The sequence below is a fragment of the Sylvia atricapilla genome, chromosome 3, assembly GCF_009819655.1.
Source record: "Sylvia atricapilla isolate bSylAtr1 chromosome 3, bSylAtr1.pri, whole genome shotgun sequence".
Taxonomy (NCBI): Eukaryota; Metazoa; Chordata; class Aves; order Passeriformes; family Sylviidae; genus Sylvia; species Sylvia atricapilla.
Window position 1 is genome coordinate 29,245,168 of NC_089142.1, and position 16,022 is coordinate 29,261,189.

The window sequence follows — 16,022 nt, forward strand, 5'->3', positions numbered from 1 at the left end:
GAGAAAGTTCAGAGTGCAAGTTCCAGCTATAGCAGTGTCTAGTCAATCCAAAGGCTGTAAGAACTTTATTTTATTTTTTTTTTCTTTTTCCCAGCACTGGCCTGGAGACAGAGACAACTGTTCCAAGGATACATGGGGCCCCAATCCCATGGACACTGGCAGATGCCTTGGCTGTGTTTGGGGTATTTTACCGGCGGGTTGGTAAACACAAGCACAGGGTGTCCGGCCGCACGCCCGGCGCTTCCCTCAGCCCCTGGCGGGGCGGGGCGCGCACAGGGGCGGCGGCTCGCGCCGGGCCCCGCCCTTGCCCCGGGCACCACCTGGGGGGCGGGGTCACGGGCCGGCGGATGGATACACCAGCTGCTGTCGCCAGGTGACCCCCGTGTCCCCGGGACCGCTCCGTGCCCTTCTAAAGCCAGGACAGCGGTTTCGCTCTCTGGGAAGTGCCGAATAGGGGCGACATCGCGGCGCGGCCTTGGGGACACGGCGGACTCTTTGTCACCGCCGGAATAAGGGACTGTCGCGGCCAGGGTGGGCGTGTGCGCGCGCGCCACCCCGGTAGCGGGCGGGAGGGAGGCGGAGGCGTCCGCGTCCGCAAGTAGTTCCGGTTGAGGAAGTCGGCGCTCGCGGCCGCCGGTTCCCGTGGCCGCGCCAGGGCAGGAGCGATCCCGGCCCCGCTCCAGCCCCGCTCCAGCCCCGCCATGGCCACCCGCTCCTGCCGGGAGAAGGCGCAGAAGCAGAACGAGCAGCACCAGGCCATCCTGGCCAAGCTGCTGCGGGAGGAGGACAACAAGTACTGCGCGGACTGCGAGGCCAAGGGTACGCGGGGCGGGGGGCGCGGCCCGGGCGCGGCGCTGCCCCGGCGGGTCCCGGCTCGGGGCGGCTGCGGGGCCGCGCCACGTCCGCAGGGACGGCGGGACCGGCGGGCGGCTCCTCCCGGCAGCGGGCCCGGGGGCGGCGGCGGGGTCGGGCTCGGGGGCAGCGGCGGGGCGGGCGGGCGGGCACACAGCCTGACCTTTCCGTGAGCCGCGTTCCGCTCCTCCGTGGGCTGGGCTGCAGCCCCCTTGTCCTCCGGCCCGGAACCCCCAGCCGGGCTTTATGCAATGACTGGCCCAGCCCTTTCCTGAAGTTTCACGGCCGCGTCCGCTTCCTGCGCTGCCAGGTATCGATCCGGAGCGGGCTGTGGCCTTCGGGAAGGGACTGGCCGATGCCAGGGGTAAATGACAGATGAGCTGCATGTCGAGTGTCCAAAACAATATACCCTGCCATGCTGACTCAGTCAGAATGCCAGGCTCTGTGAATTTGGATGTCTGTGTGTGGTTAAATGTGTCACAGATGTGGCTTTGGCAATAAATGGAATTTTAAAGATTATATCACTAGCACATCTTACAGTGCTTTAGTATATATTTTTTTTCCTGCACAGCAGACATATTTTTGCATGTGTATTTATCTTGGATTTTGTGGCTTTCAAATGGAAAATTGTAGCACGTCCCTCTTTCATCTAGAATCAATTTATTAAGATCTTACTCTAGGTAAGGTGACTGCACAGTAAGTTATTAAGTGTAATGCTTCCTGAATAACAATTGGGAGTTTGCACTGTATGTTTAATACCAGAGCTGCCTTGTTCAGTTCTTCTCCACATAAAGTGGAGATGAAGTGTGAGTGAGCTTAGTTTGAGCAACCAGAAATGGCGCTGTGTTTGTAAATTGTCTTCCCATCTGTGTGTGCTACTCTTTTTCACTGTGCACACAATCATGCCATGCACAAGAAGGAGGACTTGTATTGTCCTGATACAAACTCTTAGGAGTAGACGATATGGATTACACCAAAGATAATGGGTCTTCATATTTTGTAAATAACTCTGCCTAGCCAGTTCCTAACACAGCTCCTCTTGCCCGCTCACAGCTGGTTACCATGTAAATGACTCTTCATAACCAGGGACTTACTGGAGAAAGCACATTTGTATGTTTTATGTATTATTGTCACTTTGTATTTCTGTTCTGAAGGCTGCTTGGTGTTGCTTGCTGATGGAATTCCATATGTGAGTTGTTCTATAGCATTGACCTGAGGGCTGTGTTGCTCAGGATTAGAGTCCGGAATTCTCCGATGGCCCGTCCTGTCTTCGAGTTTTCTCTTTCTAACTCTTGCCTAGTCAAAGTGTTTGTAAGTCTCTGTAGCTCTCAGTGCTTGGTATCTTTTGCCCTTTTAGTCCAGCAGTGCTGACACTTTCAGCTTTCTTTTTCTTATATTTATATTAACAAGTATTTTTATTCACTTTTTTTTTTTTTTTTGTTTTGTTTTGTTTTGTTTTGTTTTGTTTTGTCGCTTTCTTTCATAAGATCAAGCGTTGGTGTATCTTGAATTTTGGGGTTTTTTTCTGTTAAGGTTCCGGAAGACCTACCAGTGTCTTGAGCAGGCTGTCTTCTGCTAGTACATATTAATTCAGTTTTCACATTTCTAGTAGACTATTTTACTTAGGTACCTACTAAAATCTGATGTTACTTTTGAAAGCTTTTTCTTTTCTCTTTTACTCAACTTCTCCTTTGCTGTTTCTCTGTATGCCAGAAGCATGGCTTGCTTTCATGCTGTCCCCAGGAAAGCTGGCATGAAAATACTGGGTGATGCAATGTGAGGGACTTGTGGTTTGGTGGTTTCTTTTTTGTTTACTCTATTCTTCCCTTCAAGTTTAATTTGCATTTACTTCATCCTGTTGTAGCAATTTTTATTTTAAATCTTGCATCATATTAGCTTTGTAGTGGTGTCTGATTTTGCCTGGACTGTGTATGTTTGGGGTTTTTTTATAGTTAGAAGGAAGAGTGTGGAATGACAAGCTTGCTTTAGTTGCAGCTCTTCTGAAGGTATTTGACAGAGATGAGGCCATATACACAGTCAGTGGCGATTTCTTACTTGAAGTTTAGGAAGTTTCCTTCTGGGAAGGAGAGTTGTGTGAACAATGTTGAGATGCCTCCACTACACCCTGAAGTCTGGATTTCTCTATACTTCCAGAAGACAGCTCAGAAAAAGGAAACATTATCAGTTAAGCTGAAAATCAAGCTTGTCATGAGCATGCAATGCCACTGTTGAACTCTTGCTTATTATAGTAGTCTTTGTGGAAACTTATTTACCAAAAGCAGTGAAAAGGCTGCAGCCAGCTGTTTTTTCCTAATGTGTTTCATGTTTTATCCATTGTGTTTGAGGGCTCGTGGCTTGCTGCTGTCTGGCAAAGCTGTAGTTTTGCTAGTCCTGGAATGCAGAGCTGTCTGAGGCAGCAGCTATTAACGTGACTCTGTTAGCTAACCAGAGCCTGCCAGCTGTCTGGCATTCCCCAGCCTGTGAGGTTCCCTTCACCTCTTGCAACACTGACAGCATCTCTTTCATCCTTGGTCACGTTTGTTATTAGTCTGGAGTTCCCTGTGGTCAGTTCCACTGGAGAGCCTCTTCATCCTGGATTCTGCAGAAATTAACATGAAGCCATTTGTCATTAATGTGACAAAATGTTTAGTACTTCTCTTGTCAGTCCTAGTTCAGTGTGGTTTTAGTTTTCTTAATGTAATGTATTCCTTTTTTCTTTGAAATGTTGCCCACTTTAGTTCCTTTTACTTTCCTCTCTTGTGTGAGCTTTGCTCCTTTGTCTGTCCTTTTCCTTTCTGTTGCTCAGTAGATGCCTCCAAGTTCTGTGTTTTGTTTCTTTTTCTGTCACCCAGCTGTGGGGTAACATCTTCCTGATTAACTCTAGTTGTTTTAACTGAGTTGCAATTGTCTTGGATCTTATTCTGGCAGTATGTAAAAACATTATTTTCAGTATGATCTTTCAAATAGTTGTCAGTTCAGCATGGGCACTTAACTGAAACTAATTCCTTTCTCTCATCCTAGATATTAGAGATCTCTTAAACCTGAAGTATTATATTTACTCTAGGCTTCTTTTTAGATAGTCACATCCAAAGGTTGTGGAAATCTTGCACATTATACTGTATATCTGTTTTAACTGCTATTCTTTGAGGCTCTGGGAATTCTCAAGTAGTTAGATATAATTTAAAGAAATACAAATACCCTTTTGACCCTAAAAAATGTAATGTCCTGTTAGCATATTTACCACTCATTACTTTCATTGCATCTACTGTAATGCTACTCTTGAACTCTGCCTTTGTATCAGTGAGACTTTTCTGCTGGCTTGTATTTTTTGCATCAAAAAAGGTGCTACAGGATCTTATTGCTATCCTATTGCTCCTAAGTTACTGAGTTAGCTTTCCTTGCCCAGATATAGGGCCACCATATGCATTGCCTGCAAAAAAGTTTAAAGCATGCACTTTTTCAGTATTTATTGCATGCTTGCTCTGTGTAAGAATTAGAAAAGCTATTTCATGGTCATCTTCAAGATAATCTTTGTCATTAGCAGTAGTCTTGTATCAAGAACAAATCCATCTTTTGCTCTGTGGTGTACTTCTCCAGGTAAATTGAATGGCTTTGTAAGGTGAAGAATACAGCTGAGGCCACATCGGCCAGAGCAGCATTAAGTAATAATTAGGATTGCTGACCCTGGCAACAGTTTTTGGAAGTGAGTTTTATTCTGTATTTGCCTTTTGCTTGTTTAAATAGCTGCTATGAATCTGACTTTTGCTGCTAAAATGTGTTGGAAACTACCTGTTGTAGAGCCATACGGTAGTTGCCATATGTCACCTTCAAATTGTAGATCTTGCAGCTGTCTGAAAGTCTAGATGATATTTCTGTGGGGAAGAAGCCTGAAAATTAAAGGTTCTGGAACTGTCTTTGCAATCACTGAGACTTTTGAAAGAGTGAGGAGATTGGGATGACATTTGACAAGGCAGTTCTTGTCTGTGTACTGTCTGTTCTTCACATCCCTATCTGAACAGCTGCATAAGGCAATAGATGTCTTCCCAGTGTTATATTACTGGGAGGAAGTTACACTACTAATACTTGTAGGAAATAGTAGGGTGTGCTGACAGTAGCTTAAGCCACCCTGAAGTTTTGAGAGATGCAACTGAAATTCCTTTGTGATACTTCTGTTTGTATAACTAAGTGAAGCTGGCAGGAATTGGAAGGATCTAGGAGAAGCTGTATTAGGTATGTAGACTATGCTGAAAGCTATTGTAAAGCTTTGAATTTTTCTTACTTTTCATTGTAGAGGGAGGGTAGTGCATTTTTAAGATTGTTTCAATACTGATATTTGAATCCCTTAAGCAATAACACCTCTTCGAAGTCTGTCAAATGAACCCAAAATAAAAATACCTCAAGCTGTTAACATCAATTGGGGACCCTTTGACAATAGGGGCTATAATTTGCTATTTCTGTGTAGTTAGTACCTACTTATAACATGCTAGAAGTCTCCCAGACTTGTGTTCTTATTGCTTGGCAGCAAGGCCAGTGTTGCTAGGATGCTGATATTAAATACTGAATCAAGTACTTAGAAGTTGAAGTGTGTGATGAAGCGCAAAAGGAGATTAGTTTCAAACATCATTAGGAGGAGTAATCAGGGTCTTATGCTCCCTATTTACAGAGACAGTCACACTAGACCAAGACTGATGGCCTTCAGTTTACAGGCTTGCTGGCTTAGAATATCTTGTCCCCTTCTAACTAAAAACAATATGAATGTTCTCTGACATACCTTTTCTGTCTGTTGTGCTTGTATTTGGATGCTGTCCTTAATACCAATGGATTGACTAATGAAGTCTGTAAATTCATCTCCCTATCCAGAAGGCAATTATGTGAGTTGTAAATCAACTGCTTAAGATTTTTTTAAACTGTAATCAAGTTAAAATAACATAATTGGAAACTTGCAGACCTTAGTATAAACAATTAAATAGATGTTTTGGGCCTTCAGAGGAGCTGAATTAATTTCTGTATCAGAGGAAAAGTTCTGGGGTGGTTTTTTGACTTCATGCCTGATAGTGCTTGAAGCCTGTTTAAATGATCTGTTACCAAAATCCTGGTACAAAGAAGCACATTGAAACTCCTGCTTGTACAAACAGATGAAAATTGGTTTAATTTGGTTATAACATTAATGAAAACACTTGAGTATTTATAATTGTACTGTAGAGTCATTGAATATCTATGTGACTGAAGATTTGGCCTTCTGTCTTAAGAGTGGCAGGTACAGGCACTTGGGAGTGTGGAGAGCGACTGGACAGGAAAGATTGTGGTGCCAGTGTTTGCGTAGCTAAAACTTCCCTAACAACTAACCAATCCCAAACATGGTATCTCTTAGCAGTGGGGGAGGAAAAAATCTAACTTAAGTAAGTGGGCAAACTAGCTATGGAGAAAAATCTACAATATTCCAGATATGCCTACAGCTGTTCAGACTCTTGTGTGTAGACATTCAAGTCTTGCATACGATCTCTTCCTATGGTTGAGAGACCAGCTTAAATATTTGTGTATCATCACTTTTTGTGAAGTTGCTTTGCTGTTTACTTGTTTGATGTCTGATCTTTTAACTGTCTTAATCTTGCCTGTATAGTCTAATAGATAGTGTACTTCTTTCTGAAGCAGATGGGTAACTCTCACAGCTCACCGCCCTCAGCCTGTGCAAGGCATCAGCTTTTGCTTCACTGTCAGTGTAAGAAAGCTTTTTGACAGCTCATTGACAGAGCTCACACTAGGGCAAGGCACTGGCTGCTCTACCTCCTCAGGTGAAGATCTTCCCTGTCTTCCTCCTAAGGTGGAGAAACCCCTGAGAGGACTCTAGGGGAAACAGAACACAGTTGGATTATGCTGGAGGTCAATGTCACATGTCGTGTCCAGTGCAACTTCTAGGCCTATACTGAAGTTCAACACAAAGCGCTGGCTTAGTAGTAGCTGATGGTGCTGTATGGATATTCTGTAGCAGTTGTTGCAAATATCAGGTGTTACTGCAGGTCACTCAGATTGTTCATTTGAACAAATCACTTGGATTTGTTCTTGATACAAGAAATAGCTGGTATTTGTGTTTCTGTTGCAGGGTTCACATTGCTTCTGCGAGATAAGCTTGGTAAAGATCATGTGAGTGTAACAGATGGGAATATGAATTGACAGATACAACTGGATGCCTCTGGCTGTCCGGTGAGGCTTTGCAATATCCTTCCATAAGGAATAACGAAGGCAAAGCATTTTGATTCAGGGTTGTTCTTACTTAAACTTAGCAAGTGGAATGATATATCTTAAACTCTAGTAATATTAAGGAACTGTATCACTAGAAGTCCTGGTGATAATCTGGTACTTAGCTGACACTTTCTGCCCTTTTTGTCAAAGATAGTGCCTTCAGCAACCCTTGGGGACCAGAAACTCACTTCAGTCTCTCTTGGGGCTATATAACCAGGATTTTTTCCTGATTTCTTCCTACTAAATAAAACTGCCTCAGTGCTCTTGTTCCACGTGCTCTTCCCTGTTGCTGACACTGGTTGGATGAGACAGAAACTTAAGGATGTGTTGCTGTTGCAGCCCTGAGAAGGATAATTGTCTCCCCCAAGAAAGGAGCCCTTAAGACACCTCATTTGGTGGGGAAAAAGTATGGCAGCCTTAGCTTAGGACTTCTTAATGGGGTGTTGGAGTGTTGGGTGACACTAGTGGCCCCTGTAAGAAAGGGGGTTGTTTCCATCTCCTGACCCTTACAGTGCAGAACATTTTAAAACAAGTCACAGAAAATTTGTTTAGCTTGTAATAGAACATGGATGTTTGCAAAGTTGAAAGCCTTTACCCAAGTGGATGCAATCTCTCTTCTTCAGGACTTAAATGAACTTGACTGGGTGAGACCCAAAGCAGCATGGCATAACTTTGAACTTAGCATTGCTTTGACAAGAGGCTGGACTAGGTGACCTCCAGAGGTCCCTTTCAACCTAATTATTTCTGTGACTACTAATAGAAATATTTGTAGGACTTGTTCCTTTTATTTTTTATTGTGTTGCAAATCTTTAGATTCTCTGAGGCTTATTATATAGGTGCAGAAATCCTTATGTGCTTAGTTTGCTGCACTACGTTCAGAAGTTATTGGCGGTCTAAGCTGTTTCTGTTGTGTAGACCATAAGGATGGGACAGTTCCTGAAAAGTGATTATTGCTATTGATGAGACCATGATCTTGCCTTTTTAAAGTGTAAAACGGCCTAGTTCTTTTGGTCAGGGCTACAGGTGTGTGTCTTCAAGTGGTCCTGAAGCTGCAGTTCTGCCACTCCTCAGCGATGTGAAAAAACTGCTGCTGCAGGATGCTGTTTATATCACTTGGCTGCTTGGTCTTTGCTTTGTTTCTGAATTTCCTTCTTCAGAATGGAACGATGCTATCTTCCCTTTTTGGTCTCAATGCTGTAAAGAAGAAAGAGCAACTGTGCTGGATCCTTAAGAGGTCCTTGTACATGATACAGAGGAAACAATTAGAGATCTCTGTGTGATAAGTAGACTTTTAGGGAGGTACCTACCCTCTCCTGGAAAGGAAACTCCCTCTTTAATGCATTCAACCTATAGGATTTCAGAGCGTCTATTATCAGATATTACTCAGGGAGTAGAGAGCAGTTGATTTAGCTCAGGTGTCACATTTCTTTGACTGGCTCAGTAAGGTTCATTTGAGCATGATTCAGCTTTACTTTAGGAACTTTGATGCTTCACAGTGTCTCTTGTGGCCCCAACTAAATTCTCCAAGACATAATGACTTTGCCTTGTGAACAGGTAGAGTTGTTTGGTGGTATCTTATTTTCATGTTGAGGTGGTTCTGAGTTTGGCTGATGAACCCATGACCAGTTAAATCAATTTTCACTGTACTGTCAGCCAATTGTTTTCAGATATTATGGCAGAGTAGAACGAGTTAGGACTGAGGTATGATTTTTATTGGCATTGCTGAGTGGGATAGTTCACAGCTGGAGGACTGAAATGGGTAAGTGCAGGTGCTTAGGAAGGGCAGGCTGGGATGGTGGTAAAGGGGAGTTGCTGTTTGCTGTGAGAGCAATGGGGCTGCCTGCAGCTTTACCTGGAGATTGGGTGAGCCAGTTGAGAGCTTATGCATCTGGAGTAGTAATGAGTATTTCCTCAGACAACTCAAGCCTTATGTTCACAGACTTTCTTGCTTATAGGGTGCTTGGACCATCCTTATTATTTTCTAGGGAGAAAGCACAGCAGGGAATAAATAATCAAGGAAGCTTCTGGCATGTGTTGATGCCTGTATCTCAATACAACTGATTGAGGACCTGTTTCTCGCAAAAAAAGCAATGCACTTGAGAGTGTAAAGGTTAGGAATAAGTCTTGCCTGCAATGGTCATGAGGTAGAAGAGTTCAGGATCTGAACTGGAGGCTGCAAAGCGAAGAGTAGGATTGATTACAAACATAATCTTCAGAAAGAAGCACTTCCTTCTGTTCAAGGATCTTCTTGGAAGAATCATTGGGAAGATGGTTCTGAGCAGAGAGAGCCAGGAAAGCTGGTTGATTACTTTAAGCTCTAGCATGACATATTGCAGTGAATGGGAAATATGGTACAAAGGCATCATGGGTCCTGCTTGAATCAATGAGGAGCTTCTGAAAAAGGTCAGACATAAAAAGGAAGCATATAACAGGTGGAAGCAGAAACATGTGGCCCAGGGAGAGCCTGGAGACATAATTCAGGCATGCAAATGTGTCTAGCTCAGAAAGCCAATGTCCATGTGGAGTTTGATCTTACAAGGTATATGTGAATGGCTACAAGAGAGGCATTTACAGATAACTGGCCAAAAAAAGAATGGAGAAAATTTAGGCCTGCTGCTGAATGGGGAGGAGGACTGCTCATAAGGGATGTGGAAACAACTGAGACATTCAATGTCATCTTCACTTTGTTCTTTACTAGTAAGGCTTGCTTTCAGCAATTCTAGGCAAGGAAAGTGTATTCTCAGTTAGTAGAGAAGGATCAGATTTGGGATCTCTTGTAGAAACTGGATGTACATGAGTCTGTGGTCTTTAACAGGATGCAGCCAGGAGGGAGACAGGGTAGCCAAGGTAATTATGCGGTGGCTCTCATTAACTAAGGTCATGGTGACTGGGGGGTGGGTTTTGGGGGCTGAACTCGAGCAAATGTCCTTACTATCTCTGAAGAGGGCAAGAAGAAACATCTAAAGAACTGCGAGTCAGTCAGCCTTGCCTCTGTTCCTGGAAAAGTGACAGACCAAATAATCCTGAAAACACGTGAAGAAAAATGATGGGTAGTAGTTGGCATGGATTAATCAAGGGGCTGTAATGTATGACCAGTCTGTGTGATAACAGCCTTCCATGCTGAACCGAGCCAGATGACCAGTTTGGTGCATGAGAACAATGGGTGTTGTCTTACCTTGATCTTTCACGAGGCTTTGGAAGCTCTCTTGTGACTTCTTCTTTGGTAAGCTGATGAAATGCTTTCTGGATAAAGACACAGTGAGGTGGATTGGAAATAGCTTAGAGGCTAAAATGCCAGGCTCAGGGTGACGATCAACATGCTAAAGTTGAGTGTGAGGCCAGTCCCTTTTAGTGTAGCTCAGGGTTGTTATTGAGGCCGGCACTGTTTAACATCTTCATTAAAAACTTGTGTGACCGGATAGACCCCTCCCTTGGCAAACTTGATGGGATGCAAAACTGGGAGGAGTGGTTGATAAACCAGATGGATGTGCTGCTACTTAGGTGCAGGCAAGTGCACAAGTGGAAGAAATGAGCCAACAGGAATGTTATCAAGTTCAACAAAGGGAAGTGCAAAGCTCTGTCCGTAGGGAAGGAGTATTGGTGGTGCAGAAGAGATGCTGTGGATCAAAAATGGGTCATGAATCAGTAATGTACCCTTGCCACAGAGAAGGCAAACAACATCTTGGACTGAATTTCCAAAGGAGAGTGGTCAGTGTCTGAGGGGCGGAGATCCTTTAGTCAGCACTGATGGGCCTGCATCTGTAGTGCTGTCCTGTTCTGAGATCCTCAAGGAAACAGGGACAGACTGGAGCAAGTCTAGCAAAGTGGCATGAAAGGGAAGGTCAGTGTGCCTTACAGTCAAGTAGAGGCTGAAAGCCCTGAGGTTTAACCTGGAGGAGAGAAGGCTGCTGGGGGGTTCTTATGCATGTGTATAATAAATACCTGGTGACAGAAAGTAAGGATGCAGGCTGACTTGTGTGATATCTAGTGATAGGACCAAATGGCAATGAATTCAAATTAAAACAAAGGAAATTCCACTGAAAGATAAGAAGTGGGTGTTTTTTTGGTGGGGTTTTTTTTTTTTTTTTTTTTTTTTTTTTTTTTTTTTTTTTTTTTTTACTCCGAGAAAGGCTGAATAGGATCAGGTTACCTGGAGAGTCTGTGAAGCATCCAATGTGGAAGCAACAAAAATCCACCTGGGAACAGCCCTAAGTAACCTGCTGTGTTTTCTGTCCTCTGAGCACCAGGGTTTGGACAAGCTGATCTTCCAGGGTCCCTTCCAGTCTCTGCTACTTCAGAATTATCTTAGTTATTATATCAGTTACAAGCTGATATGGAGTCCCGCTTCAGATACCATGTAATTTGTTTCCTCTTTCTCCCCCGTGTGCAAAAGTGTCAGTCTGTGTCAATGCAAAGTAGATTCTTTGTTTAAAGTTGAAGTCCTTTATGAGAAAGTGATTAAACAGTTGTAAATACAGACTGTAGTAGAGCTTTGAATTTTCAAGAAATACAGAAGTCTTGCTGTTGTTTGAGCATCCAGAGACAAAAAGGACCAAATCTACCCATTTGAAGCAACTGGGAATTGAAATGCTATGGTAAAAGGGTTACTCATACCTTGTGTTTGACTGACATGTTTAAGTCTAGCCAGGAGAATACCTTTACAACTTTAACTGCTCAGTAGAGCCGGTAGAAAGTTGCTTAGAGCTAGTGTCCCTTGTGTCAGAAATTTCCCTGGATCTTAAAACTACTGGTTTGAACTCCTGTGTTATGACTAATAATGATTTCCTCTGGAAGACTGGGGCAAAAAAGAAACTACTGCAGATTCCTGGTTTTCTTTTGTTCTGGCCACTTATTTGCTTAATGTTTGCTGAGAGCTTGAGCGATATTAGTACTCTTAACATTTTTGTCTTGGTTTCACAATAATCCATTTGAACAAAACTGCTTTATTGTCTCTCATAGCTAGGCAAATTTAAAATTTTAATGGCTGCCTATTTATAGTCAACTTGTTTACAGTAGACTCTGATTATGTGATATATTGCTAATTCCTGGTTATTGTCCACTATCTTGTCTTGATCACTTGTTGCTTTCCATTACATGATAAACTTGTCTGAGTACATATTCTCAAGTAGCTCCTCCCCAATGCTATGAAACAACCCACTCAGGAGAACCTGAGTTCCTGCCTTGTTTCCTACTTATCCAAAATATTGATGAGATTTGTCTTCCTCTAACCAGAGAAGCCAGATGCTTTTCTGCTCTTAGGTAACAATCTGAAGAAGAGGGAGAACTTGGAGGAACAGAGGACATCTTTGTGCTGCAAGTCTGTGGTAGATGTGGATATAGGTAGTGCTGGTGTTGTAGCTTATGGAGTTGGTGGCAAGTTTTCTCAGGAAGCTGATCAGTGTTGTTTTTGTGTTCTGCTTGTCTCAGTAGCCTTAATCTCTCAATTACCCTTTCTCTTCAGGAAAGGTGTGTGTTTTTGGTGGATGACAGAGGAAAAAGAGGTAGAGACTGTAGCTCAGTGCCTGTTGGAGTGGAGCTGTGCACAGCCATGTGTTGGGAATGTTGCCAAGCAACTGGCTTTGCAGGTGTGGTTTGGTAAAGGAGTTATTTCTCTAAAAGCTGTGACAGGCTATGATTTTGTGTTTAAAAAAGAAGAAAAAAAAATGAGTAGGTAACTTTCTTTCTTGTATGGATGAGAAAAGGAGTGCAGTAGTCCACATTTAGCTGTTGATTGCTGTACAAGAATCTATAAATGCATTTTTGCTGAAGTTGAATGGAAATTATTAAAGTTTCATAGTACAGGACTTCATTGGTAGAATTAAAGACAGTAGTACTCCTCTAAGAAATTCTACAAAAGACAACAGAAGTAATTAATCATGTAATCTGCTATTTTCAAATGCAGCTGAACTTGTAGGTGGATTCAAAACATGGTAGTGAGGGACAATCAGGAATGAATGATTATTTGAAATAACCTCCTGGCAATGTGTGCTGAAGTAATTTGGGTTTAAATTTGTCATTCATAACATTAATTTATAGGAGCAGCCAATGTATTGATAAGTAATGATGCTTTTATAATATAGGAACTGATTATCTCAACAAGGCATATATATGGGGTATTTGTTAAGTTGCCTGGTATCTGTAGAATGACAGAAATGTCCCTTTAATTATGGTACAGGTACTTTATGTGCACCCTTTAGATGTTCAGAGGAAGTGTGCTTGGGCACTTAAGGAGGGATGAAACCAAAGAGACGTGTTAGTATGACACTGAGTGCAGGCTCTTTGGTCTGTGTTCTCATTGCCAAGTGATACCTGGGTTATCCTCAAGGTTATCCTCAACGTTAAGTGCATTGAGCTGCTATAGCAGTGTTGTCTGAGAGGGGGCTAACTTTCCATAGCATCACTCATGGGGCTGTGCTCTGCTCTAGAGGGGTGTTGATGACACAGTGTGTTTCAGCTGGTGCTGAGCAGTGCAAGTGCAGCATCAAGGCTGTCTCCTCAGACTCCCACCAAAGGCTGCTGGACTGGAGGTGGGTAAAAGTTTGTGAGCCAGGACAACTGACCCAAACAAACCCAAGAGATAGCTTTTACTGGGTCACTTGTTACAGCCTAAGAGAAAGCATGGGGTTGGGGAGGTTTCAGCGTTGGGGTGTTTGTCTTCCAGAGCAACCAACTCTGTACTGAGACATTGCTGCCCAGGAAGTGGTTATCACCTGCTGATAGGAGAATATTTTTCTTCTTACTTCTGCACGTGGCCTTTGCTTTTCATTATTAAACTGCCTTTATCTTGACCGTGGGGTTTTTCATCTTATTTTCTCCGCTTTTTGGGTGCATGCTGACCAGACAAGGTTAATCCAAATGCAACTGCTGAGGGTTTCTTGTGTGTTCCAAGTACAAGGTAACTGTCATTCTCACCAATGAAGGCTGTGAAGCCTTGGTTCAATTTTTTAGGTGTTCTGCAGCATAGAGCAAGCAACTTCTGAAAGAAATGATGCTAATTACTCCTTGACGCTTGCCTTGTTCACTGCAATTTCTGTGCAGCTTGGGTGTTCATGGAGTCCTCACTTAAAGAAGATTGCTCCAAAAATATATTTACAAAACAAAAGGATTCTGTCAAGTGTTTGGTCTTAAATGAGAATTTAAAAATACAACAGGTCCAAGATCTCATGCTTGAGGGTCTTGCAGAGTTTTGAGAGCACATCTGGAGAATTGGTAACTTCTCAAGCAACCTTAATCCTTGGAACTCATGCTCACAGTTCTGTATTCCAGACTGAATGCAGCTGACTGCTTTGGTATTGTATTCCATTTCTCTTCTGGCATCTAAAGAAAATGATATTTTGAGGAAAAATACTGCACAGCCACAGCTTATTTTCTACACAAAGTACGGAAGATCACTTTGGAAAAAGAACTTGCACAAAAAACCTCTCAACTTTCTCTTCATTTTTTTTGAAACCAAATCTGCTTAAATCAGCTGCGAAGAACACTACTTAAAAGTAAATTTATTCTTTATTTTCTCAGTCACATGTAGGTGATCTAATGATGTCTGAGTATTGCTGCTTTTCTGTCATGCTGGAATGTTTAACTGTGTTAGTTTAAATTATATTTAATTGAATATCATCACACAAGAGACTAACATAGTTTTGCAAAGCAAGATGATGCCTTTAGAAAAATGCAAAGCACATTTAAGCCTTGAATGTGTAGCATGATGCATTTGAATTGGACATAAATAAGTTACTTTGTCGTTTAAAAACCACAATTTTCAAATACTGAACTGAGTTTTTTCCTCAGACATGGTGAAATATATACTTTAGAGCTGTTCAAAACAACTGAACAAAGCCCTAAGCAGCATGATCTAATCACAGAATCATTTGGTGGGAAGAGGCCTCCAAGATCATTAAGTCCAACCCAACCCTAACGTCAACTAAACCATGGCACTAAATGCCACATCTTGTCTTTTCTTAAAACACATCCAGAGATGGTGAAGCCATCACCTCCCCAGGTAGACCATTCCAATACTTTATTACCCTTTCTGTAAAAAAACCTTTTCCTGATATCCAGCCTATATTTCCTGTGGCGCAGCTTGAGACTGTGTCCTCTCCTTCTGTCACTTGCTGCCTGGAGAAAGAGACCATCCTCCACCTGGCTATAACCACCCTTCAGGAAGTTGTAGAGTGATAAGGTCACCTCTGAGTCTTCTCCAGGCTAAACAACCCCAGCTCCCTCAGTTGTTCCTCACAGGGTTTGTGCTCCAAGCCCCTCAACAGCCTCGTTGCCTCCTCTGGATGCGCTCAAGTGTCTCAATGTCCTTCCTGAACTGAGGGGCCCAGAACTGGACACAGCACCCAAGGTGTGACCTCGCCAGTGCCCAGTAAAAGGGAAGAATGACCTGATCTGATTTCAACATCAAATTAATCTGAGTGACCTCAAGAAGATAATTTATGCCTAGATTATAGGTTTTTTGCTCACTGACTGAGGAAATCTAGAAGTTGTTTTAACACCTGCTCTTCAAAAGATTTATCTCACAGAGCATAGATACCTTCTGTTGTGTGTATTGGCTCAAACCCAGCTTCAGGGAGGGGTGTTGATCCATTTGCCAAGACTTGGACAGAGTGCAGTGTTTGGGGTGTAGCTACCCTGGCATGCAGGTACTGGGCATTTGTGGGAAGGGTTTTTGTCTATGACACTGGAGCTTCTAGTGGACAAAAGGCATTCTGCCTGTCCTCTTCAGCCTGTTCTTTTCCCGTGGCCTTCTGTTAATTTAGTACCCTGAGGTCCACGGAAAGTGCTGCTCTGAAGATTGATAATATTGTTACAATAAACTTAGGGGTCAAGACCAGAGTTGCATTTGTGAGGTAGGCCATTCCTGTGCCTGAGAACTGTGGTATATTAGTGTTTGGGGGTGAGCCAATAGGCTCTCTGTACATAAGAGAGGT

General features: G+C 43.0%; 1 protein-coding gene across 8 annotated transcripts in view; it reads left to right on the forward strand.

Moving 5' to 3' along the window:
• The first annotated feature begins 373 nt into the window (after positions 1–373).
• The window catches only part of SMAP1 (small ArfGAP 1), a 93,107-nt gene continuing 77,458 nt past the window's right edge, over positions 374–16,022 (forward strand). For 2 of the 8 annotated variants that reach the window (XM_066315008.1, XM_066315013.1), the window contains exon 1: positions 374–819. In XM_066315008.1, coding sequence (XP_066171105.1) covers positions 702–819 — 118 coding nt within the window. In that variant the 5' untranslated portion in view covers positions 374–701. The remainder of the gene's footprint in view (positions 820–16,022) is intronic. The other 6 variants (XM_066315009.1, XM_066315011.1, XM_066315012.1 and 3 more) reach the window with 5 other exon arrangements.